General features: G+C 35.3%; 1 protein-coding gene across 11 annotated transcripts in view; it reads left to right on the top strand.

The window, feature by feature from the left end:
- The first annotated feature begins 762 nt into the window (after positions 1-762).
- The window catches only part of LOC128243349 (FH1/FH2 domain-containing protein 3-like), a 93,026-nt gene continuing 68,518 nt past the window's right edge, over positions 763-25,270 (top strand). For 3 of the 11 annotated variants that reach the window (XM_052961068.1, XM_052961061.1, XM_052961069.1), the window contains exons 1-3: positions 765-1,434; positions 8,342-8,458; positions 14,615-14,689. In XM_052961068.1, the coding sequence (XP_052817028.1) occupies positions 8,351-8,458; positions 14,615-14,689 (183 nt within the window). In that variant the 5' untranslated portion in view covers positions 765-1,434; positions 8,342-8,350. Of the gene's footprint in view, positions 1,435-8,341; positions 8,459-12,640; positions 12,834-14,614; positions 14,690-25,270 lie in introns of those variants that run through there. The other 8 variants (XM_052961065.1, XM_052961064.1, XM_052961072.1 and 5 more) reach the window with 6 other exon arrangements.

Below are 25,270 nucleotides of genomic sequence, written 5' to 3' on the forward strand. Positions count from 1 at the left end.
TAAACAATGTATTCATTTTCATTCTTTCTCTTCCTATGTAAATAAATTAACCTGGGCACCATCTAAACAGGTAGAACATTTCTATAGCACATCTTACGTAAATATACAGTCTTAACTCGCTATGTCGAAGTCGTTGGGACCACGGAAAATACTTCGAGATAACCAACATTCGACACAACCGAAAAACAAAACATGTCTAAGTAAACCCAAAATATTCAAAGTAAAGATCGACATAACCGAAGCATCGGGATAACAGAGTTCGACATAGCGAGTATTGACTGTAATTATAACTTTGCATGTTTCACTTACGTATTAATTAACTACGTATTGAAACCAAAAGTACTACAGAGTTAAGCCAGGAGTTTCTATAACCACAACTTATTGTCATGAGACTTCTCTTGCAATAAAAATATGCACTCTTATTAGACGCAGTAAATCATTAATGTGCCAATGCTCATTAGTACAATTACGTGTCTTCCATTTGATTTGTTTCTAATTCCACCCATATGTTTGGATTTATAAACGCCTGACAGATTTTCCAGAAATCCAACGTGAATTGCTGATTTTTTTCTTCCATTATCAATAGTTAGCTGTTCAAACGGATACATCGCTATATCTTATCAAAATTTATGGCAAAGAAGTTAGTGTCTTAAAAGTTCTGAAATTTGGCAGCCCGTGAAATCTTTAATCTAAAGATGTTCAACTGATATGACTGTACCGTGCTAAATTTCTGGGAATATTTTTATGATAGCGAAAAAAAGGTTAGTTTCTCATAGGATGCACCTAGGTCTTTTTAGCTGGCTAGCACGTGTACGTATATTGTTTATTGTATGTACATACATTTTCGTGATAGACTGTTTATTGTTCTGTATCGTCTGCTGATTTGTCAGCCTCGCGCGCGCTAAAACATTATTTTGCCATTCTTTCCCCCCATTTCGATCTCCTATGTAAGACAGCGGAGAATTGTGAGGAGCTAATATATCTGCAAGCAAGAAAAGTGCCACTTTCAAAACGTTATTACTGTGTGTCAAAGGATTAATAAAACGCGTGATATTGTTCTATTTCTTACTCGGATATATTGGACTTTGACGTGTTTTCCAGTTTTTTGGAAAAATAATACAAAACGATCAATGTCCGGTTTAGTGAACAAAAAACATGTCCACCCGACGGTTCTCCATTGACCTTTCCGCCGGCGTTGGAATAGGTGGTATTCCCCGTAGCCGCCGTTCGTCGGTAGACTTGAGCGCCGGTGTAGGATCTTTCAGCCGCCAGCCCGCCTACGAGTACAACCAGGGACCGGCAATACCCAGCATCAGCCTTCCCCTCAGTCCCTCGTCACACGTCATCCCGACCTTTGACCTTTATAGCCCTTCGTCCGCCGCCTCCAGTCGTCGCGGGTCCATCGACTACAGCGCCGGAGTAGCTGCTCCTACGGTAAGACGATATGTACATTTAGGTTTAAGATATTTAGCCCATTTACCTATTGTATTTTTAATTTTTACCCATGTATACATTTTCTTGAATTAAAACCCAATGAATTGAGTGTAATGCAAAGATAAGTTGCAATATAATGGAATAATAATAATAATAATAATAATAATAATAATAATATTAATAACGTGAAAAAGAAAGAGAAGAATTGTGCTGTTAATAAGGACGATGTACCTCAATGAGATTTTTACCTCAACCGAAAGATAATGAGAAAATTAAGAATATTGATGACGGAGCAGGAATAGTGTATATATGTCTTGGACACCGCATCAATGAATATTTCTGGTAATTGCCAACATCTGGTGTGACTCAACCTGGACCAGAAGCAAGGACATCCGAACACCAACGGTTGATTCACGTCAAAAAGTTTTCTGAGACATGCATATTGCATATTGCGCACATATAACATTGACATTGAATGCAAGCCAAGAAATGCAAGAGTATATAGCTACAGATATAATTAGCAAAGTACTTGACAGTACATACAAAGGAGCTTATATAACATGTACATGAATAAGATTTTTTCTTACAACGGTATTCTAGCTAAATAGTTATACATATATTGTATTACTTTCTGGCAGCTTTCTTTGCTTTCAAGAGACTTGTTCACGTTTTATAGGGTTGGACATGTAACACAATAATCCCGTGTGAAATGTGAATACAATACTTGATTCAATGATAGAATAGCTAAGGTTGAACATAGAGCTCTTTTGTTAATATTTATACAGATTCTGTCTATCTTGGCACGAGCGTTCGTATATCGGTATTAAAATTTATTTTAATTTTATAAATTTAAAGCTCGGACATACAAAGGTGTGATGTTACGAGTATCAGGCAGTTGCTGTTTGCTGCTTGGTATTTATTCGTTAAAGTAAGCATACTACTAAATTTCAACAAAGTTTAAAAATCAAGCAACTTCTAAAAAAATCTGTGAGCGAGACCCTCTTAAGCTGCACCCTCACAGATTGATTGTGTTGACAACTTTTTAAACTTTTGTCTTGGAATGAGCCAATGTTTGCATAAATGCCTGGAAACCAGTGTTATCACAGTTTCATAATATTTACGTTTGAAAATTGATGTGTATGGCAAAATGCGTTACTATCGACAGTTTACTAAAGAATTGAGATGTGTTCTATTGTGAGTTATCTTATATGACTGAAGTGTAGGCATAGATGCCAAAATGACCCGATTCGGAGATTAACCCCCCCCCCCCCCCCCCAATAAAATCAGAACTGTCAACTTGTGAGAGTGCAGCTTTAATTTACTACAGCGACATCAACCCAGTCAGCAAGTACTTCGCAACTGTGTAAATTGGCTTTACGTTGTCGTTTTATACCTTCTTCCTGACGAATATGAGGTTCAGAACCCATGCTGGCAAGATATAAGAAGCAATGTATGTTTAATTATATTGTTAATCGACCTTAATCCCCTCGTTGTTCCTTTTCAAAGAAGAAATGTCTTAATGAAGCAAATGACAGCGGTACGGTACCGATACAGCCGGTGTATATAGAAACAATAACGCGTCTGGTAATAATTAACTCTGACAACTATAACTCGCTTTATGTGTTCCGATGAACAAATTATTGCCAAGTTATAGCAACCTTCTTACTGTTTATTCTGTATGAATACCTTCAACGGAAATACACACAAACCATGTAGCGTTGTGTTTAAGATTCTGTTTGTTGTTTAGTTTTAATCTTTAAAGTCCATTTTTACATTAAATAATGGTTCATTAATGTCCAAAGGGGCGGGGCCAGGATTTGACGTAAGAAGGGGGACAACTAGTACTACGGGATGAAAGTTTGGACGTACGCCGCTCCGGCAGAACCGATATCTCTATGGTTTAAACGTAGTTTGGAGTTGGCGGTTGAATGTGATCCACCATGAACGACTTGCCTATGTTTTGTCTGAAATGGTTCATTAAAGTATTTTATACTGATATATTTTCACCGATATTGCCATTAATTAGCTCTTAAGACAACTAAGTGTAGGAAGGGGTTTCATTTATGGTCCATTTGAAAAAAAAAATTAACGGAACATCAATGTATATAGAGGCGGGTCCAGGATTTAGTGTTAGACGGGGAAGGGTGGGGACAAAACTGATGTTCGGCCCCTCCCACTGAGCCGAAAACTATATGGTTAAAATGTTGTGATGTTACAGTCCTACGCATTTATACCAAATATTTCGTTTTCCCCAAAATGTCTTATATGGAGGCTCTTTTCCGAGCAGGAATGACCAACACATAAACTTTCACATTCTGTAACTTTGAAGTCACACACACTAACACACACATAGCAGCTCCTTTACTTATTTTGTCCTTCCTGTCGTCAGTTAAAATGTTTTTCGTTTAATAATTGCGAATTTCATTCAAACTTCACATACTAATTTGAGGCACCATGGAAACGTGTGTTCCTCTTAAAATGTATCTGAGGTCAAGATCAGTTGGAAGTCAACGTTAACAAATGGATTTCGTAGCAAACGATCGATTCAGCCATTGTGTTGTTTAATATTAGGCCACAGTAGCGTATGATATCTATGCTCGCATATTATATAACATTTTATTCAGCATATCTTATTATCCATCAGCATATGCCCAAATGGGGGCATTTACAGCGGTTTCTGTCTATTCGAGTTAAATTCTAAAGAAATAGTCATATCGCGAACAGAATTTGATGCTGAATTCCTGAGTGCATTATTCCCTATTAAAATCAACTTTCAAGTCAAATTTCATATAAAGCAAAAACATTGGATCTTTATAGTTTCTGAAATATGACACATAATAGAATCTTTGTATAACGCTGCACTCTCAAAGATGGGCCGTTTTTACATTTTATTTTAAATTCTACTTTTTGTCTTGGAACGAGCCATTTTATTGTGAAAATGTCTGAAAACCAGTGATATAAGACTGCTGCCAAAGATCAGATCGCAGTTTTCATATTTACATTCGGAAATTGTTGTTTATGGCGAAAAGCGTTGCTTACGCATTAAGAAAAACGAAAATTTCAGCAGTTATTCAAACAATTGAGATCTGTTCTACAGTGAGTAATCTTATATGACTGAATTGACGGTTGATTCTGAGACAATAAATATGTCTGTTAGAGTGCAGCTTTATGGTATACGTACTTAAATTTAACAAAACAAACTGTGTTCCCAATGGCTGTAAAGAGTCAAAAGAAAAGATCAAGGTTAAAACAAAATAATATCAACATTGACTCTTATTTGTGGTATTCAACTTTCTAGGCCCAAAGCCTGTCTGAATAATGGTGTACAATGCTGCTAAGCTCTTGCCTATTTTTATCAGATCCCTGGACTGTTTTGTTTGATATGTTAGATTTTGGTGTAACATATTCCTATTTTTACTCCGATATATTGTTGCGCCACAGCTGTTAGGATGCGTCTTCAGGTTGCAGAAAGAATGCGGCTCGAACATTTCAAGTTATTTTATTAGGTGAAATAAAATAACAACTTCTTCAAATATTTTGGTAGCGTGTCTCAAATTAACAAAAGTGTCAGCACTATCAAAAAGTCTCAAATCATCAAGTTTCTAAATCTAAATAAATGCCAAAATGTTCCAATTTCGTAGAAAATAAAATGACAGCCGCAGAATAAATGTTATTCATATTAAATCTTTGTAAAATTATCAAACATTTTCCGCAAAAATCAAAGTGTATAAACTAATCAAAGAAAACAAAAAAGGGACCTGTCTCAACGAAAATCTAAACAAGAATGCCATCTCCCAAAAAATTTCCAGGGATTTGGTCATAAACTGGCCGAAAATTGGCCGGGTCGTTTTCTGGCCGGTGTCAAAACAGAGCGGCCCATTTTCGGCCGGCTGCCAATAAACGACCAAAAAAAACGGCCAAACCCGCTGAAGCAGAAACAGCGGCAGCCATATTGGATTTCTATGAAAAACAACGTATAGTTGACAAATTCAAAACTTCCGAATAAAGATTTAATATATAAATATAAACAATTCTCAATCAGAACACTAATATTCGCATAAACTGTTAATCGATGCAACATAGGAACGATAGATCAAGCAAGAAGGAAGCTGTTAGCCACAATAATGCGCGTATAGGGATCTTTTTTAACATTTGGATATTCATTTTGTTTCCTAAACGCCACAAGTCGACTGATACATACTAATGTAAAATATATTCATCGACTGTAACTCCGCAATATTTAACACTGCATTGTTAAATAAAAATATAAAAGTTAAACCTAAATTATTTTAGCAAATACCTTTCTCATATAACACTTAAGTGTTTTATGAAACACAAATTCAAATCGATCTGTCAACAACGCATCGCCATTTTTTAACTATCTAGCAGGTGCCCGTTATCTTTCCGCTCAATATACTTAGCGTTGGGATCTGTCATTATTGGCTAGGAAAACAACAAGTGGGATATGGTCGCGTAGAGTCGCCAACACACAAGACTCTAGGGCGGCGGTTTATATGGAAAAGAAAGCTGTGAAACATCCTTCCAAAAAATGTACAATAATTCGTTCTCTAAATAACGCGAGTACAATTGTTATACACGAAGTCAAGAATAGTTTCTCAGCAATTATGCAGTTTAAAGGGGTTTTCATTATCATCTGAATTAATTTACCGTTAATCGTAAGTGCATGGAATAAACGACAAACTTGAACATGCAATACAAATTCGCGGCATCCCTGTCAGATTCCTGTCTTGTGTCATTACAAATGAAGTAATTTAGAAATCTCTACGTAAAATATGCACAGAATAATGCATAAGGCTACTAACTTAATGAAGCCAAAATGTATGAAGTTGTGCAAATGCACTAAAAGCATGAAAAGGATGTTATAATCCTAAACATTTGAGAGGTAAGTAAAATGACATTATTTTATATTTCTTATGTCCAGATGCGGTCGCATCAATATTGCTTTCCAAAACTGAAAGATAAACATTTTAGAAGGGGTGGGGGATCTTAACCCGATAGTGGTTCATATGTTTTACCTACTGTTTCGAAACATAATTTAAAACACTAGACGAAACACATGCACCAGTTTTTATTCTAAAAATGAACATATTTTATCAACAAGCGGGTCCAAAAGACCAGGACTCATTATCCTTTATAACATAATAAAATTCTGAAAGAAATTTGGCTTTACGTATAATAAGCTTATATATAAGTTTGGCACGCACAAGAACTTTAAAAAATCGGGGCGTGGAATTGCCCTCCCGGGAAATGATAGCAAAGCGAACCTGGTCCTCCTAGTCACAAACAAGACGAATACTTAGTTAATCTGCTATAAACATTGACTAAGAACCTTTTACCATTCACGGATGGTTTCCAGTACTATTCATTGACGTAGCTCCGACAGGGGTTCGAACACAGGGCACTCAGATCTAGAGTCCTATTCGTTATCGACTCGGCCATCGCCATCGTGTTTAATTTTTTTTTCGGCATTTTGCTATGTTGTCGGCGTGATTTTTTAAAACCCCAAGGTCATGATTTTAACAAAACTGGTAAAGGACCTCTTGCTGGTGCTTCAAACTTGCTCAACATGCTCCGCTTTGCCATCTGGTTTCAGACAGGGTTACTTTTCTTCAGATTTTCTTTTTGCTTAAGTAAGTTCTTTTAAAAACTATGATCCCTGATACCCCCAGTAATTAGGCACGGTGTGACACACTTAGAAGGGGAGCCCAGATACATAACGATGTGTTCTCGTCAAATACATTCTCTCTATATATCATGTTTCAAACAAGGGCTGTTAGTTTATTTGCATTAAAGAAATAATGAGCTCGGGATGTGATCAAGGGCTGCAATTTAACCAACTTGGTAAATGACCTCTAGCTTATGCTACATTCTTAATATCCAAGTTCTGTGCGTTATGGTGTCAGACAAAAACCATGCCGTCATATTTCAGAATATTTTAAGGTTTTTAAAGCGACGCGATTTGTACAATGATAGCAAAGCATAGTGACCTTTTCTGTGTGTTTAATGATAACAACAGCATCTTTATTACACCAGGAGCAAACATAGGTTATGATTGTCATCCGGCATCTTATTTTCAATTGAAAGTGGATTGTGTATTAGCACCCATGAATAAGATGCTAGCTTCTCATACCTGGCTTATCAAAGGCGGAAGTAACTGTTCCAGGAGCTTCGAAGACTTTCAGAGAGTTTACCTACCTTTGATTGTTAAAAGTCAATACAAGGAACAACAGCCATGACACCACATGCTCGGAAAATAATTACATTATACTCAGATACAACTGACAATAAATTTCCATTATGTACCATAAATACAAAATCCACTCAGAAAATCGTTTATTGAACAGAATAACTGGGGTGAGGGATCTTGGCGTCAATAAATATTTTACTATAAATGTTATCACCATTCAAGAATTTTGATAAAAACAAACAAAATATAAATGGGAAATCTTTGTAAGATATCAATGTTTCCGAGTATATTTAGAGTGAAACAGATGTAAGTTAGGACCGCCACCCTGCTTCACATCCGTATATTTCCGTCCATGTAGCTTTTCGTGAGATAAGTATAGGTTTTCTGTGGCAAGTTTTTGGCACCAGTTGCAGACATACATATTGTAAGGGCTTGGCTGCAACAAAAATAAACATACGGCACAGATACAGCGCTTACCTGGGCGCAATAACAATAATGCAATTAGGCGAAACATAAGCCTGGTCTTTGACGTCAAATGGTTTCAATAGTTTTCTCCCTTTAGAACAAGAAATTCATTTTTTTTGTCTGAAATACAGAACCTTTTTTTTTTTCAAAAAAACATAAAAAAGTGTAATTGAGGTGGGAAGTTCTGAATAGAGAACATATAAGTAAATCCTATTATGTTTTAACTATTTTCAGTTTGAGTAAATGACGACAGACCAAGCAGGATTTTCACAATCTGGCATTTGTGGGCGTATACTCACACGAATAATCTTCTATCTTGCTGGAATGTTCAGAAGTTACTTTAAATTTCAGGTAAAACGCATTAATCATCTGAATAACAAAGGTGTGTCCCACTTTTGCGGGATTTAAAAAATGACCAGAAATGAACAAACTCGCGGCTTTGGTCATAAATTAAAGGCCTTTTACTTTTACAGCGCTCTGCTTCAAACGTTGGTTTAGCTAAGGCATGGCTGTTAATTGTTGTTTTTATGTTTCCAAAGAGTTTAAGCGACTTATTAACTTACTGTCCAGGTTCACAAGTTCATGGTCCGGCAAATGGAGAACAAACAAAGATGGAGCCAAGAAAAATATTTTTCAATTTCACAATAAATGTTTGTGAGAAAAGAAACAAAAAAATCACTATTTGTCATTTCATCTTTTTCTTCCAGGAAATTTGCTTTTAATAGCCGGAGAAATCCCAACAATGGTAAATTAGTCATCGTAGTTAATATGCTATTATTTAACGTTACCACACGCATATCCGTGACGTAGACTTTTTAGAAAATAATTGTATCATAAAGCTTTATAGTTTAGGCAATACGGTTAACTAGATACAGTATAATTGAAATGCTACACACATAAAACACGCATTACGTTTTGCTATTTGCTAATAACTATAGAATAGTCACTGTCTGTTTATGACGCATGTTCGTGCATTTATAAAGCACGTCAAGCTTTTTTCCTAGATTAAACAGAATATAAATATTGTCAATGATTCTTCCTCGTGTTGTTATATACATGTAATCCTGATATATTAATGCTTTCCGGTGGTCTATAGAGATTAATTAAGAAAAAAAAGAAACACAGTTGAAACCCACTGGCTCGATATCGCTTGGTTCGATTTCCTCGTTGGCTCGAAATGGATGTTATAGACCGATTTTGTTTAAATTCTATGTACGAATTTCCGCTTGGCTCGATATTCGCGAGGCTCGAAGTATTTTAGCCGGTCCCGGGTATATCGAGCCAACGGGTTTCGACTGTAGTTCACTCTTTTTAGTCGAATTCCTAAATGTTCCTAGTCGAATTTTAAGAAAAAATACATGTATTTTAACATAACAAATGTATATGACTTAATAGTGATGAAAATAAAGTATATTAATTGATCAAAACATATCACCAGTGAACTACTTAACTTAAGACCATTTTAGACCATTTTCAATAAGTGTACATTTTTGAAATGCATTATTCAATTAACAAACTAATGATAATTCTAACTATGTGTGTTCAGTATGTTTTTAGTTATGAAATTTTGATTCATTTGCCATATTATTCTACTTGTGGATTTAAACAGTTAGAGAAATCATAGTATTTTATGAAAAGATACAATTTCAACTTGATATCTGTCTGGAATTATGTCCCCTGCTTTCAGAACAAAATAATAACCTAGTCGCATAACAAAGTAAGCAAAAACTGTTAAGCCATCTGACTTAGGTTTTAGCTCACCTAAGCACAAAGTGTTCAGAATGAGCTAATTTGATAGGGTGATTGTCCGTCTACCACAGTTTCCTTCAGACAACTCCTCTTCCTTAACCACTGGGGCACTTTCAACAAAACTTCACAGGAATGTTCCGTTGGTGGTCCTCTTCCAGATTCATTCAATAAAAGTTGCTCTTAGGCAACCAAATAGAAAACTTTGAAAATATTATTCTAAGACGCCGCTGGCCCGATTTCAACATCATTGCACAGAAATGTTCATTAGATGACCCTTTATCAAATACTTCACCCAATGGTGATACTTAAAAAAACATTGCCGCCATGGGGCGAGGCTACTTTTCAATTTATGTCTATGTGGATAACTTGAAAATCTTCTCCTCAGATTCTGCTAGCCCTATTTAAAATAAATGTTCCTTAGGTGACCCTCTATCAAAATTCCTTGAACCCATCTTGATTCGTAAAAAATGGCCACCAAAGGTTTTGCTACTTTTCAATATTTGTCTAAATCTTCTCCTCAGAATCTTCTGGCTCTGTTTTAAATTAAATGCACAGAAATGTTCCATAGGTGACCATATATCAAATTTCGTCACCTCATGTTGATTTGTAAAAAAAAATAGCCACCAGGAGGCGGGGCTACTTTTCACTGTTTGATTTTATTGAAAACTTTTTTTTCAGAAACCATTTGCCCGATTTCAAAATTATATACTAGTATCAGGAATTTTCATGATACGTGTATTGTTTTACAATCACTGTTAACACTTAACTTATTAACAATGTGCTGCCCTTCGTAACTTTTTAAACGAATACATATTTTCCATGTTTATATACGCTCGTTTAAAAACATGATGTGTTAATGTTTTATCAATAGCATTCGGGCGGGCGGTGTACAGTATGTTCTCCAACCAATTACTTTAGAACCCTTTTCCCAAATAGTTAAGCGATTTAGGGCCATTCTGGACTTCTTGTTATTATAACTGCCTCCTCTAATTATATTCTTTCAGGCTCGTCTCTCAGTGTTCGTGATTTTGGCCCCTTGGTCCATGATTACCAACAGTCTTAAGGCTCAGAGAGGCGCTCTATTAAATTACAAAGAATCATCTTTTTTCCGTGTTTTACAAAAATGAATGTGAACAAGAGATGTTTGTCAAACATTATGCACCTCATGAGCGCCATGTTGTCAGGATTATTTGGACAATTGAATGAAATATGCATGGACCGAAATGACAGTTGATTTGTCATTGACATTAGATGCCTTTGAGGCAGTTTTAAGATTATGACCGTTCAAAGTGTGAGGACAGTAGGTACAATTGTTTTTTATCATTTTCAGATGATGACTGATATTTGCAGATAAAAATGTATCCTCTTAGCAGCAGGGAATAAGAAAATCTGACGAATTTAGTTCGAAATGAGTTATGACCTTGACCTTTGACTCTGTGACCTCAAATTCCACAGGGGTCATCAACTGGTCGCCCCAATCCAATTGTCATGTCTGATGGTCATAAAACAACCTTTTCGCATTTAATGTCACTGTGAGCTTGACCTTTGACCCTATGATTCCTAAAATCAATAGCGGTCATCTACGTGTCATGTTCAGCCTCCATGTCAAGTTTGATGATCACTGGTCCAGGCATTGTTGAGATCATTCGGAGAATCTTTGTAAACCTTTTCGCGTAAAAGGTCACTGTGACATTGACCTTTCGCCCGATGACCCCTAAAATCAATAGGGGCCATCTACTGGTCAGCCCCAACCTTCATGTCAAGTAAGATGACTATAGGTACAGGAATTACCGGGTTTGCGGTTTATTATATCTTTGACCGGTGACCCCTAAAATCAATAGATGTCATCTACTGGTCAGGCCCAACCTCCAGGTCAAGTTTTAGAGCCATGGGTGCAAGCATTGTCGAGTGATCACTCGGACAAGCTTTGGTTTACCGACGGACCGACCGACCGACCGACCGACATGTGCAAAGCAATACACCTCCTCATCTTCGAAGTGGGGCATAATTATCGTACAACTTCGAAAAGGTATTAAATCCAGCAAGTTTCAGTATCGAAACTACCAAGAAAGTTGGAGAATTGCAGTTATGTCACAAGTGTCTGGATTCTAACTTGAGAGTGTTCGTAATCGTGGCCCCCTGGTCTGTGAGTCTGTTATGACAATATTCTATTTCTTACTGCCACCTACGTAAACATGATCAGATTGTGAATCATAGTTATTAGTCATAACACAACGTCGCCCAATAGGGCGCCTGTCAACTATAAGGTGATATGCGATTGTTGCTTCGGAAAGAGAGTTGTGCCCTTTCCAAACTTCAAGGGTATGCCTGTGACTGTCATTAAAAGTATTCATAAAAAAGCTACTTCGGGCCAAAATTCGAGACACTCAAGATCTGTGAGTCAGCTTTGACAATATTCCAATCTACCTTGCCACCTACTCGTGATGAGATTGCTGATCATTGTCCCATTGGCCCATGACGCCCAAACGGCCCCCTGTCAAGTATGAAGTCTTCTTAATATCATTTCCAGAGCAATGTACTCTTTATTAGAATGCTCATTATTTTAACATTGCTTCTTCAAAACAACGTAATTAGTATTACATACAAACAACTCTGACGAAAGTAACGCCGACTGAAGTTATAAACAACTACTTTTTATGATGGTAGAGTGTTATTAACATAGATACCTGTAGAGATATTCCTTCTACTAAATGCAAATACCACGCCAAGAAAAAATATGAAAATCTTACCTGGTAATAAGGCTAGCTTAATCAAACCTGGGTAACTTTGATGTCTGATTTCAATTACAAGCAAAATTTTGAAACGAGATCAGCTTTTTAACAATCTGATTTACTGAATTGATAACTGCCAGAGACTTTCTCTTGATGAAGCTGCTTTTGCAAGTTTTATACTCCAAGTTTCGCTAAAGTTCGCTATAAAAACTGATTGTTTTGGAATAAAGTGTTCGGGTAAACATGTAAGTAAATTATTATTTATAAGCTATTAAATACATTGTCTTATTATCTGGTATATTTCGCCAATCTCATTATCTGATTCTGTAGCAGCACGACAGTAATTGCTTTGGAACGATAGCAATTTATGTTGATTATATTTCAAGTGGCTTTTACGTGCATACGGAATTTTCGATGTATTCTTTCAAGAGGTTTCGTATGTTTGCTCTTCAGAACGTGCCGATCTTCTCCTTTATTATTTGTAGACGCAATTAAGAAGCAGATAGTCCTACTGTATAATCACCTTATAGAGGTTTCCGTATAATGCCTGCAAATATAGATGCTATAAGATCAACCAATATAAATCCGTACCGTGACTGTTGCTTGATAAAAGTTGTTGATATATGTTTTATCAAATTATTCAAATTATGTTATTGACTTCAAAGTGCTCTACAATATTAATTCGTAAAAAATCTTAAGAAATTCGATGCTGTAAATTTATATCATGAACGGCGGCTGCTCCGAAAGTCAGTGATAATAGAAAAGTAATAAGATTCCTTAAATTCTCTGTGTGACCGAGCTAAATATTAGAACATGATCTTTATAGCAACAGGTTGATTCATTCTGTTGACGGGAAAGTTCCTAATTTAAACCGATGTGAGACCGGAGACCCCTCATTATATCTGAGATGATGCATTTGATAGTGTCAGATGTAATCCACCTGTATGCTCGCTGAAAAGTTGGTGGGCTGCGCTTATCAGCACGTATATATGTTGCTGTATTATTCCGTATATTTTTTGTTTGCAATACCATATTTTCTAAATATACACTTTAAGGTTATTGCAGTTTGTGATGGCTAAATCTTTAGTTCCGCTTGTATTGTGTATAACTGTGTACTCGTATAGTGTATGATGCACGATTGTGTATGTGTATAATTGTGTATGTATAATTGTGTATGTGTATAATTGTGTATGTGTATAATTGTGTATGTGTATACACGTATTTGTCTTTGTGTATGATTGTACTTATATCGAGTGTGTTTCTTCGCTTTTTGCCATTACAATCATGGATGATGGTTTTCAAACAAAAAATATGTTAATTTTATAACTTATCTTTAAACGTTTGAAACCCATTCGTGGAAATAATTTCAAAATGCACGCAGGGTATATACAACACTCAAAAGAGGATTGAATTTTGAATACTGCCTTATAATTGAACTCAAGCATAATTCATGCAGTTTAAATTTAATAAATATGTGTATATCAACTTTGATATCTAATAAAACGAAACCGAAGTAAGATCGGCACAAAATGCAATTATGTTTCCGTCTATGCCTTTGAAAAGAATGCAAACTTAATGATGATTACGAATATATAGATCAGCTTTATAATCTCTGTGCCGAATAGCTTCACGTTTATTATAGAGACTACGGTAGGTATAATGTTGATGCCAACATTGTTATGAACTTTGTCATTTACAGGGTATTCTCATCTTCATCTGTCCTGCTAGACGTACAATACTGAATACTTTGTGCAAGCACCGTTTTATGTAGTAATAGTTTTCGTTGCAGCAGTATAATATGTACATTTGAGAGCTCGTATATAATTATCCACACGTACATCAGTTTCGTTATAGTACAGGTGTATTGTTATAACTGTACTTGTGTGCTATAAACGGATTGCGCAATATTCAGCAGGAATTAAGACTACTTACCGAAATCCAAAGATTTATTAAACAGTGTCGTCTGTTTGTGTTGATCTGGGTGTGGCGAATTCCTAATTGCCGTTTGTTGTTGTTGTTGTTGCAGCCGTCAGGGGCGCGGGATTACGGTGGTGGAGGTGGTTCCGGAAGTGGTTATTCATCGAACAAGCGCTATGGCTCCGTGAGTATCTAGATACTTAAGTATTTGTGTGTTTATTAATTAACCTTAAGTGGAAAAGTGCGTCCGTTATTAAGCTCGATCCCACCATCGAGGAAGCACTAGCACGGGGTATACCGACTGAGCTAGCCGGGCGGACAACTCTAACCCACTAGCACGGGGTATACCGACTGAGCTAGCCGGGCGGACAACTCTAACCCACTAACACGGGGTATACCGACTGAGCTAGCCGGGCGGACAACTCTAACCCACTAACACGGGGTATACCGACTGAGCTAGCCGGGCGGACAACTCTAACCCACTAGCACGGGGTATACCGACTGAGCTAGCCGGGCGGACAACTCTAACCCACTAGCACGGGGTATACCGACTGAGCTAGCCGGGCGGACAACTCTAACCCACTAGCACGGGGTATACCGACTGAGCTAGCCGGGCGGACAACTCTAACCCACTAGCACGGGGTATACCGACTGAGCTAGCCGGGCGGACAACTCTAACCCACTCGCACTTCTCAACTGACGTCTTGAGATACATAGCTGTAGTGAACAAAACTTGTACATTTTTGTTTTGTTTTTCTATTTAATTTAAGTGTTCATTTGCCAATTTTCAATCAAACTATTGTCTGATAAGCCACGGGGCTGTCAAAAACGGTACTGTACATCGCTAAGCAATGCCAAGCATGCTTTGTAAATGCACGATAAATTCGTCTCAGGAACCATTCCCACTCAAATGTAGAAATAGAGTTAATTTGAAAAGGAAAAGCTTTCACGTCAAAATGCAACCTGAATGGATGGGTTCAGGAGTTGCTGTTAGAGGGGACACCCTTTAGGTGGTGTAATCTATACATAACTTCTCTATCATTATGACATACAATATTCATTTTAAGACATAATAAATTTGTCAAGACAAAAGCTTCAGAGGTTCAGGTTATGATACTTCATCTAGGGTAAAAAAAAATGACTAATGCTAAGAGTAACTAAGATGTCTATTTCTTGTATGAGCTACTGTCCTGTTTACGCCGTGTCATATTGGTATACTTTGTTTATTAATAATAATTCATCTTTTATAACATATGGGGTAGCACACCGGATTAAATAAATCAATGAATACGGTGGTCTTATCGATGCACCCTCACAGATTGAACGTTTTAACAACTTTTATCTATCTATTTTTTTGTCTTGGAACTAGTCAATTTTGTGAAGATGCGTGGAAAGCAGTGATATAAGACCGCTAACAAAAATCAGACGTCAGGTTTTCATATTTATGTTCAAAAAATGATAATATATGTATTTAATAGGGTTTAAAAGTAACCCTTTTGCCATAAAAAAAAATAGATTCTCGAACGGAAAAATGGAACTCAACGATGTGATCTTTGTAAGCAGACTTATATCACTGGTTGTTAGATATTTACGCAAAAACGGCTCATCCCAAGACAAAAACAAAACAAAGAACGTTGTCAAAACGGTCAATCTGCCGCTTTAAACTGACAGGCATAGACATATTTAATGTTAAATGAAAATATATATAGCTTGATACCTCGAATTATGGAGGCTGAAATAATTATTTCATAAAACGCTACCGAATTACTGCAAATAATTAATACTTGAATCTGAATTTCACCAAAGAGTTATGATACATCGAACCATCTGGGAGCATTCATTAATAATGTAAGCATGTCTTGGTTATAAGATTAAAACCTCCTAGGATGAAATTAAATCCCCTTAACCCATTAGTAAAACAAGTGTATGGAATAATGAATTGATAAAACAAAACAGTTACACTTTCTTAGGAATGGTATTTAAAGGGTAAAAAATAGAACAAATAAACGGGTTCAGAGTAAATATGTTTTTTTACAGTTTTGATCAATAAAACGCTTATACACAATTTATGGTATAAATAATGACCATTTCAAGTATCTAACATTTGAGAATTGTATCGAATCTACGATGAAAACGAAGATTAAATCATTATAAATCTAACAATGCCAGGAAAATTATCTGATAAAAAATAAGAAACAGACAAATAAGTTCCTTTGTTAAAAAAACAACAAAAAAAACAACAGTCATATCAATCCATCATCAGAATTGAACAAGGAACCATCCATTCCTGAACGTATACATGTAATAACATTATCTCGAAAATGTATATACTCAAATTAACAATATAAAATATATTTAAAAAACACATGAAAAATCTCGTTCTCCCTACTCAAATGATGTTGCTTCCATGGTCTATATGAACTATGAACCGGATTCAAATATGGACACAACTTGATGGAAAGAGCTCAGTTGAAAGACATGTGCCAGGATATCTACCCAATCTTCATCAAACAGGAACATAACTATTGTGTTGATATACCAATAGACAATTGTATAGTATCCGGTAAAATCTAGGTCACTAGGTTAAATTAAGACTGTTACTCGAATGGGCAGGAATGTTCAACCCTATCGCGCTCAAATTTGGTCCGATTGTTTGCAGCCGTTCATGCAACTAGGGACAAGTCTATAATAAGTATATGTCATGTCGGTAAGAAATAAAGTCACTAGCAGACGTATCAAAATAGCATCGTTAACACTCAAGAAGCCAAGGTTTCTAACAAATGTTCAGCACCTTTCTCGGGAAAAGTGATTTGTCTTCTTAAAAGTCATAATAAAGCGGCTAGACACCAGATGGTTAAAAAAATGACAAATATAGTAATTCCTCAAAACAAACATAGAATTGTCAATGCGAGCTACTAGGAGGCCGAAAATACATTACCACTTTAGATGGCTAAAATAAACAGCTACAGTCTCATCTGTGTTTTCCCGTTTAAAATAGCGCATAATGTTTTTTTTCCAGTTTAAATCATATATGTTTATGAGTACAGATAAATATACCAACGCTATTTTTCAAACTCTCTTGGATTTACGTTGTTAACAACCCTAGTAAATTTCAAGTTAGAATAAAATGCGCAAAAACTGCGAAAAACTGCATGCCCTGTAAGCGATGTGATATATCAGTAATTAAGATTCAATGCGTTGTTCACAACGATGTCAATTTGATGTACGTTTTTTAACAATTTTCTTTCTTTCTTGGATTTGTATCATCTGGTGTCTAGGCCCTTTAAGGTTGGATGTTGGCCATGTCGTACAAACAATACATTGTCACTCTGAAGGCTATATTGTTCTTATACATTGTCACTCTGAAGGTCATTGTTCTTATACATTGTCACTCTGAAGGTCATTGTTCTTATACATTGTCACTCTGAAGGCTATTGTTCTTATACATTGTCACTCTGAAAGCTATTGTTCTTATACATTGTCACTCTGAAGGTCATTGTTCTTATACATGTCACTCTGAAGGTCATTGTTCTTATACATTGTCACTCTTAAGGTCATTGTTCTTATACATTGTCACTCTGAAGGTCATTGTTCTTATACATTGTCACTCTGAAGGTCATTGTTCTTATACATTGTCACTCTGAAGGTCATTGTTCTTATACATTGGCACTCTGAAGGTCATTGTTCTTATACATTGTCACTCTAATATTCATTGTTCTTATACATTGTCACCCTGAAGGTCATTGTTCTGATAAATTGTCACTCTTAAGGTCATTGTTATAATACATTGTCACTCTGAAGGTCATTATTCTAATACATCGTTACCAGTCTTAAGGTCACTCTAAATGTCATTGTTCTTATACACTGTCACTCTGAAGGTCATTGTTAGTATACGTTGTTTCTCTGAATTCTTATTCATTGTTCTTATTCATTGTCACTAGTCTGAATGTCATATATTGTCACTCTGTAGGTCATTGTTCTTATTCATTGTCACTAGTCTGAATGTCATATATAGTCACTCTGAATGCCATTGTTCTTATTCATTGTCACTAGTCTGAATGTCATATATTGTCACTCTGTAGGTCATTGTTCTTATTCATTGTCACTAGTCTGAATGTCATATATAGTCACTCTGAAGGTCATTGTTCTTATTCATTGTCACTAGTCTGAATGTCATATATTGTCACTCTGTAGGTCATTGTTCTTATTCATTGTCACTAGTCTGAATGTCATATATAGTCACTCTGAAGGTCATTGTTCTTATTCATTGTCACTAGTCTGAATGTCATATATTGTCACTCTGTAGGTCATTGTTCTTATTCATTGTTACTAGTCTGAAGGTCATGTATAATCACTCTGTAGGTCATTATTCTTATTCATTGTCACTAGTCTGAAGGTCATATATAGTCACTCTGAAGGTCATTGTTCTTATTCATTGTCACTAGTCTGAAGGTCATATATAGTCACTCTGTAGGTCATTGTTCTTATTCATTGTTACTAGTCTGAAGGTCATATATAGTCACTCTGAAGGTCATTGTTCTTATTCGTTGTCACTAGTCTGAATGTCATATATTGTCACTCTGTAGGTCATTGTTCTTATTCATTGTCACTAGTCTGAATGTCATATATAGTCACTCTGAGGGTCATTGTTCTTATTCATTGTCACTAGTCTGAAGGTCATACATTGTCACTCTGAATGTGACTGTTCTTAAAATTTGTCACTTTGAAGGCCATTTGTTTCTTATACATTGTCATTCTGAAGGTTATTTTCTTTGCCACAGAATAGTCATCAATCATATTTCCTGTTATCTTGTTTATGAACGTCCTGTTATATACCATTAAAACATTGGTCAAAGGGGGTCGTCAAGCAACAAACAAAAATAATCTACAGGACCTCAGATGACCATTCCATAGATTCATTTAAACAGATGTTTTGCTGAAGAATATTGCCAGACAAACATAAGATACTGCTGCAGTAAAGTCCTTTATTTGGCGAAAAGTAAATTTGAAACAACCAGTATTAAAACCTAACAACTGCAATAATTAAAACGCAGAACAGCGCCCTATGTATGGCTCTAAATTTTCTGCTGACACGGAATACAATCCCTTGGAGCAGTGCTCTGTCTTTCACACACATTATACGAATAATGTCAACTTTAATACAATAACTGCAATGCTACGCCATCAGTTAAGGAAGATCGTTTGAAGCAAGCTATGGAGGAGTGTGAGCCTTTCATCGTATCTGTCGTATTTATCTCCGGCTTGGTCCGGTGCCGAGTTATCTAATTGGGACGAAGCTCGCAGACGATTTTCTTGCAGACTAAAAATTGAGAGACAGGAAAAAAAACACCGAGTATATACCTTGATGATAGAAAACGAGATCCTTTACAACAAAGTGATATGTGTGTTTTAGTATGCCTTTGACACACTTATTATGAATAACGCTAATTATTTCCCTATTTAAGGCCAACTCGTCGTCCAATTTTACTTTTCTAACAAACTAGACTGCAGCTGTTGAGAAGCCAGTTTTTCAGAGGTCGGATTTCATCACGTTTGTCGTAATTATCTTTGCCTGGGTCCGGTATCGAGAATTTTGATTGGGACGAAACTGACAGGTAGGTTCCCATAATTAAAATACAGACACCATATTTTTTTAATGATTTGGTAGAAAACGTGCTGCTGAATGACGCAGTGTCTGTACCCGATTTGACTTCTCTGCCCCGAGTCATGAAAAAATGGCATACTTTTGATAAACTGATACGGACTCTTTTGCAATCAATATTTTATGGCAACATTTTCTAAAATCTAATAAGCAGGTTCTCTAAATACACAAGTGGCACCATTGAGGGATGGCTTCTGTCTTGGAGGTTCTAAATTTGTGAACACACACCACACACACGAATTTTTGTAAGTTGTTTTTATTTAATGCTGACAATGGCAGATTCAATTTTGAGAATTCCATGCAAGATAAAAGTTTTATATTTTAGGTTTTATCTTTTCACGAAGTTTCCAATTCAAGTAAAAAAATGATTGAAATGGAGTGCATATTTTTGTTTGAAATCCCAAAGGAGGAAATGCTTTGGGGTTTGATCAAGTATTCAACACTAAATTCACTTGAATGCGTCTGAAATTTATGTTAAAAGTAGATTTTCGGACGCCTTCTCACCAATAATACCGTTTAGGAACATGAATTGCATGCACATGTAGCATAATGCTTTAAAGGGACTAGACACCAGATTGTTCCAAAATCGACAAAAGCATTATTACCTCAAAACAAGAATAGAATTGTTAATACGAGCAAGTATGATGCCGACGATACATAATCTTACATGATTATTTTTTCTACATTTTTGTCGACACATCTCAGCTGAGTACACCCGTTTAAAAATAGCGCATATTGGTTTCCAGTTTATAGTGTGTATATTTAGCATGTGAAAGTCATGTGACTAGTACAGGTCATATACCTACGGTATTTTAAAATTAACTGGGTATACGTGGAAGACAAACCCGGCCAATTTTTGAATTGGAAAAATACGCTGAAACTTCGAAGTATACATGTGTTATTTAAGCAATGTGATACCTCAGCTTTCAAGATTCAATGCGTTGTACACAACCGTATATCAACGAGTATAGTGCTACAGTTCTATTTCATAACAATTACAGACAAGACACATCTTGGTCTTCAGGTGCAACCATAATATTTCTCCTTAATTTCATAACAGCTGGATGGAGAATCGAGCCGTAGCATTTACGGATATAATGGAGTAAGTGCTCTCAAAATCGAGAAGAAAATGAGTATTTTTTAAAGATATTTTTTATTAATCTTAACAAATATGCCTTGCACGGAATGCACATTATAATACCGTTTAAATCGTAATCTTGTTGCCTTGAATCATGCCATCAGGTCCTGAACGTCGAAAAGGTTTCTTGAATGCCGATTCGTGAATTGTACTCTTTTTTTAACAATATCAAGACACCTTTTTCGAATTTAAGGACCTATCGACGCCATTATAAAGGATACAGATCTAATTATATAAAGGTTGAATACGCGCAAAATCCGTAAACATCATTTTATTTTGAAATTTAGAAAAGAAATGTATACTATTTTTAATCTTCACTTATTTTATCCTCGAATCTGAGTGCAGTTGCTCCATTATACACGCTGCGTTCTGCCATATGTTCTAAAATGAAAACAACATCTCCCGGGGTACAACTGCACTTCAAAACACGATATACACAAACTCAATCATGAGAAAATAGATGCATTAACTTAAAGGTAAGCTGAAAGTGAGCTTGAACATAATTTGCACATAGCCCCTCGGAACCTGCTTATCTCATTACAAAGAGATTGGAAGAAAAAACTCATTTTCCGCCAGAGTCTACCTGTGTGCCTGAACACATGTACACGGTGGTATATCTTGTTAATCGGGGAATTAATCAGTGGTGTTACATGAACTTATTGTGTCTATGTATTTTTAATGTGTCATTAATTGTTGTTAGTCAGTTTTTAAATGAGTTGTTTGGTTTAATTATAAATTTGATTTTAAGTTTAAAAAGTGTACCAATTTGTATTTGGATAGCCTGCTTCAAATGGATGAGGTACAGTAATTAACATGATGGTACTTTTTTCTGAACTTTCAATTTCAGTCTTTCGAAATTAATCAAATAATATATTTATAATTTATACACAATATAATATAATAAATTATTCTGCATGTTTAATAACGTACCTTAGTTATTTATGACATAAAGGTTTCCAATGGTATGCAACTTAATTTGAGGCAATATATTTTTACAAAACTGGATGAAGAATACAATGACCATTATCTATAGCATAACATAGTGTCCATGGCACATTTCAAAGTATAAGATAATTCTTTTAATACTGCACTGTCCTTTCTTACTTTTTTCCTAAATATTTCATGATATTAGTTAAATAATGAACCATGAATTACAATACAATGTTTGGAATGAAAATTAGATTGAAATGTATATACTACATGTATTTAAACTCTTAACCATGTCCATATGAAGTTTAGCTCAAAACTTTAAAATACGACATGTACGTATATGTTTTTTAGTATGACAAGTATTGATATATTCATTATAAACAAATAAAAAAATGATAGTCTGGCAAAATTAAAATTAGTTTTGCTTACGTTTTCGATATGTTATATGTTATGTTATTAAATATATTTGACTTTTAAAGTCCCAGTGCCACTTACGATTAAATACTAAGAGAAAAAAATACGTATATAACTATGATAGAGTCTCGTGTAATGTTTGGGAAAACGGTAAAACCCCAAATGAAGAATAATAATCTGTTCCTGAAATAAATGTTGATGCTAGCAATTTCAAATAAAAAACATATCAATGTTGTTTAGTGAAAAATCGCCGAATTTATACTATTTATTTTATTACCTCCCTTTACTACAGTTTAATATAATTCAGTTGTCAGTTGAAAAGGTTTATGAAAATAACAGTTGAAATAATATTATTTTGTTGAAAAAATATTTAAACTGATATTTCTAAGTGCAAATCATGGAAATCATTAGTATAAAAAGCAACATAAGAAACGTGGGATGTAAGACTGTCCTTAGATATGCAAGTGTCAAAGTGATGATGTGTGCACTTTATTTATATTTTATATTTTGTTTTGTTGCATTTTGTAATTGCAAGAAAAGCTCTTTCAATCATCCTAGGGGTTAAAAAATGTCAAAAAGATTAAAAGCAGTATTTTGGAAATACATACAAAAAAAAAATAAGTTTACATCAGTAAATCATACTTGGGCTTTAAAGTCCATATTGATCGGCATTTTCCTTGACGTATATTGCCCGTTCACATTATTTTTAAACAAAATGTCTGATTATTAAATGATTATTTAGTGATGTAAGCAGCACACTTCTCGTATAACAGTGCTGTATAAAAATACGCGGATATTTGACATATTGCGGCTCTGTTTTGACTTCACGTATTTGTTAGAGCCCATTCTGGCGATCTACAGATAGGTTCTTTTATTCCTCCAAAAATTGACGAAATCATATACAATTATATACAACATTATAGACAGTAATTACACATTAATGAATGCATATCATATCATTCAGCAAGTTTAACAAACAGAGAATAGGAAACTATCAGTATATTATCATACAATTAACACACTGACTTCACAAATAACAGTTCTAAACTCTGCGAGAGTTTCAATTTTTTTTTATTTAGCCAGATTATAGCAAACATAATTTAAAACAACAACAACAAAAATGCATTTAAGTTGTTCTGCGCAGTAGTTTAAAAATAGCAATAACAAAATATGCATAATGTTATATGTAGGTGTTGATGTAAACAATATTTACACACACTAAAAATCAGTAATTCAATTCTGCTGCAATTGATGATGTAAAAAGAGTTTCTTACAACTGGCGTTATATGTTGTGACAATTTTAGATGTTCCAAATGTTTCCAGTGCAAAATGCAAACGAGCGTTTCTTGTATTGTATTTTATACCTAATATGAGCGATATCTTGTCTCGAAGATATTCGTAATTGATATGTTGAAATATTAGATATCGTAATGATGTCTTGTATGTTACTCGGTGTAAGCTTATGTAATAGTTGATATACCGATACAGATGTTCGATACTTGCAACGGTTTACAAATTTAAGCCATTTTTATTATTCAAACAATTCATGTGATGAAGTTCTGGTAGGCCTGAAGGAATATTTTTGCAGCTTTCTTTGCTTCATCGTTATTTTCTTCACATGTGATTGCTTACTTTCCCATACGCTGAAACAAAAGTCAAACATTGGAAGTGTATATGATTTATAAAATAGTGGTCTCATTTGAATAATTTAAAAGTAATCGAGTCTATTTAAAAGCGTTATCTTTAAATTATTTTCAACGATCAACCAAATGAAAGATAGCATCGGGGTGTTCGTGACAGAACAAAGGCAATGTGAAAATGGTGTATTTCAGGAACTAACTAATTATTTCAGAGTCTCAAAACAATGAACTTCAGATTAATCTAGAATCAGTATTACTCACGTACGTGTCTAGTTTGACTGATTGTCTGGCATATCTACTGGAAAAACACGACTAAAACACGCAAAAAATCGGAAAACAATCTCCACCTTGGCAGCTGAACCCGAGTCAGTAAACTGGTATCTTTCCGGATTCAAAAGGTTGAGATCCGTGATTGACACCAGGCCGATACTAGCTGATGCAAATCGATATCTTGTCAAAAACGTTACAACGTATGGAATAAATCAATCGAAAAATGAATAAAAAACAGACCACCTGATTTATAAATTGGCAATGTTTTTGTTATAAAGTTTATCACTAAGTAACATGTATGAAACATTGAATTAGCACATAGTTAAAATGATGGTAGTGAGCGTATGGCCACTAAACATTAGCTTGACCGATGCCGTTGCCGAGTTTGGGCGAAGTTGAACTATCTTGCATTGGAAACCACATGTATGGACAAAAGAAATCAGAGGTTGTCAACCTGACTTCTAAAGCCAAATGTTTGTCTCTTTCGTATGCCCTTTACTAATAGAAAAGGTGGAACATTATCTTTTTCTTCAGTGTAGAGTATTCTTGATTAATTATAATCAACCTTTTCAAGGGCAGCTTCCGTGGACTCACTCACCAAGACAGGGACATATGTTTCCTAAAACGAATCTTGATCGAACATAGCTCACTGAAGCATACATTGTTATGCTAGTATTGAGGTGACAGACACTGAATGAACACCATTGTTGT

The sequence above is a fragment of the Mya arenaria genome, chromosome 8 (genome assembly GCF_026914265.1).
Source record: "Mya arenaria isolate MELC-2E11 chromosome 8, ASM2691426v1".
Classification (NCBI taxonomy): domain Eukaryota; kingdom Metazoa; phylum Mollusca; class Bivalvia; order Myida; family Myidae; genus Mya; species Mya arenaria.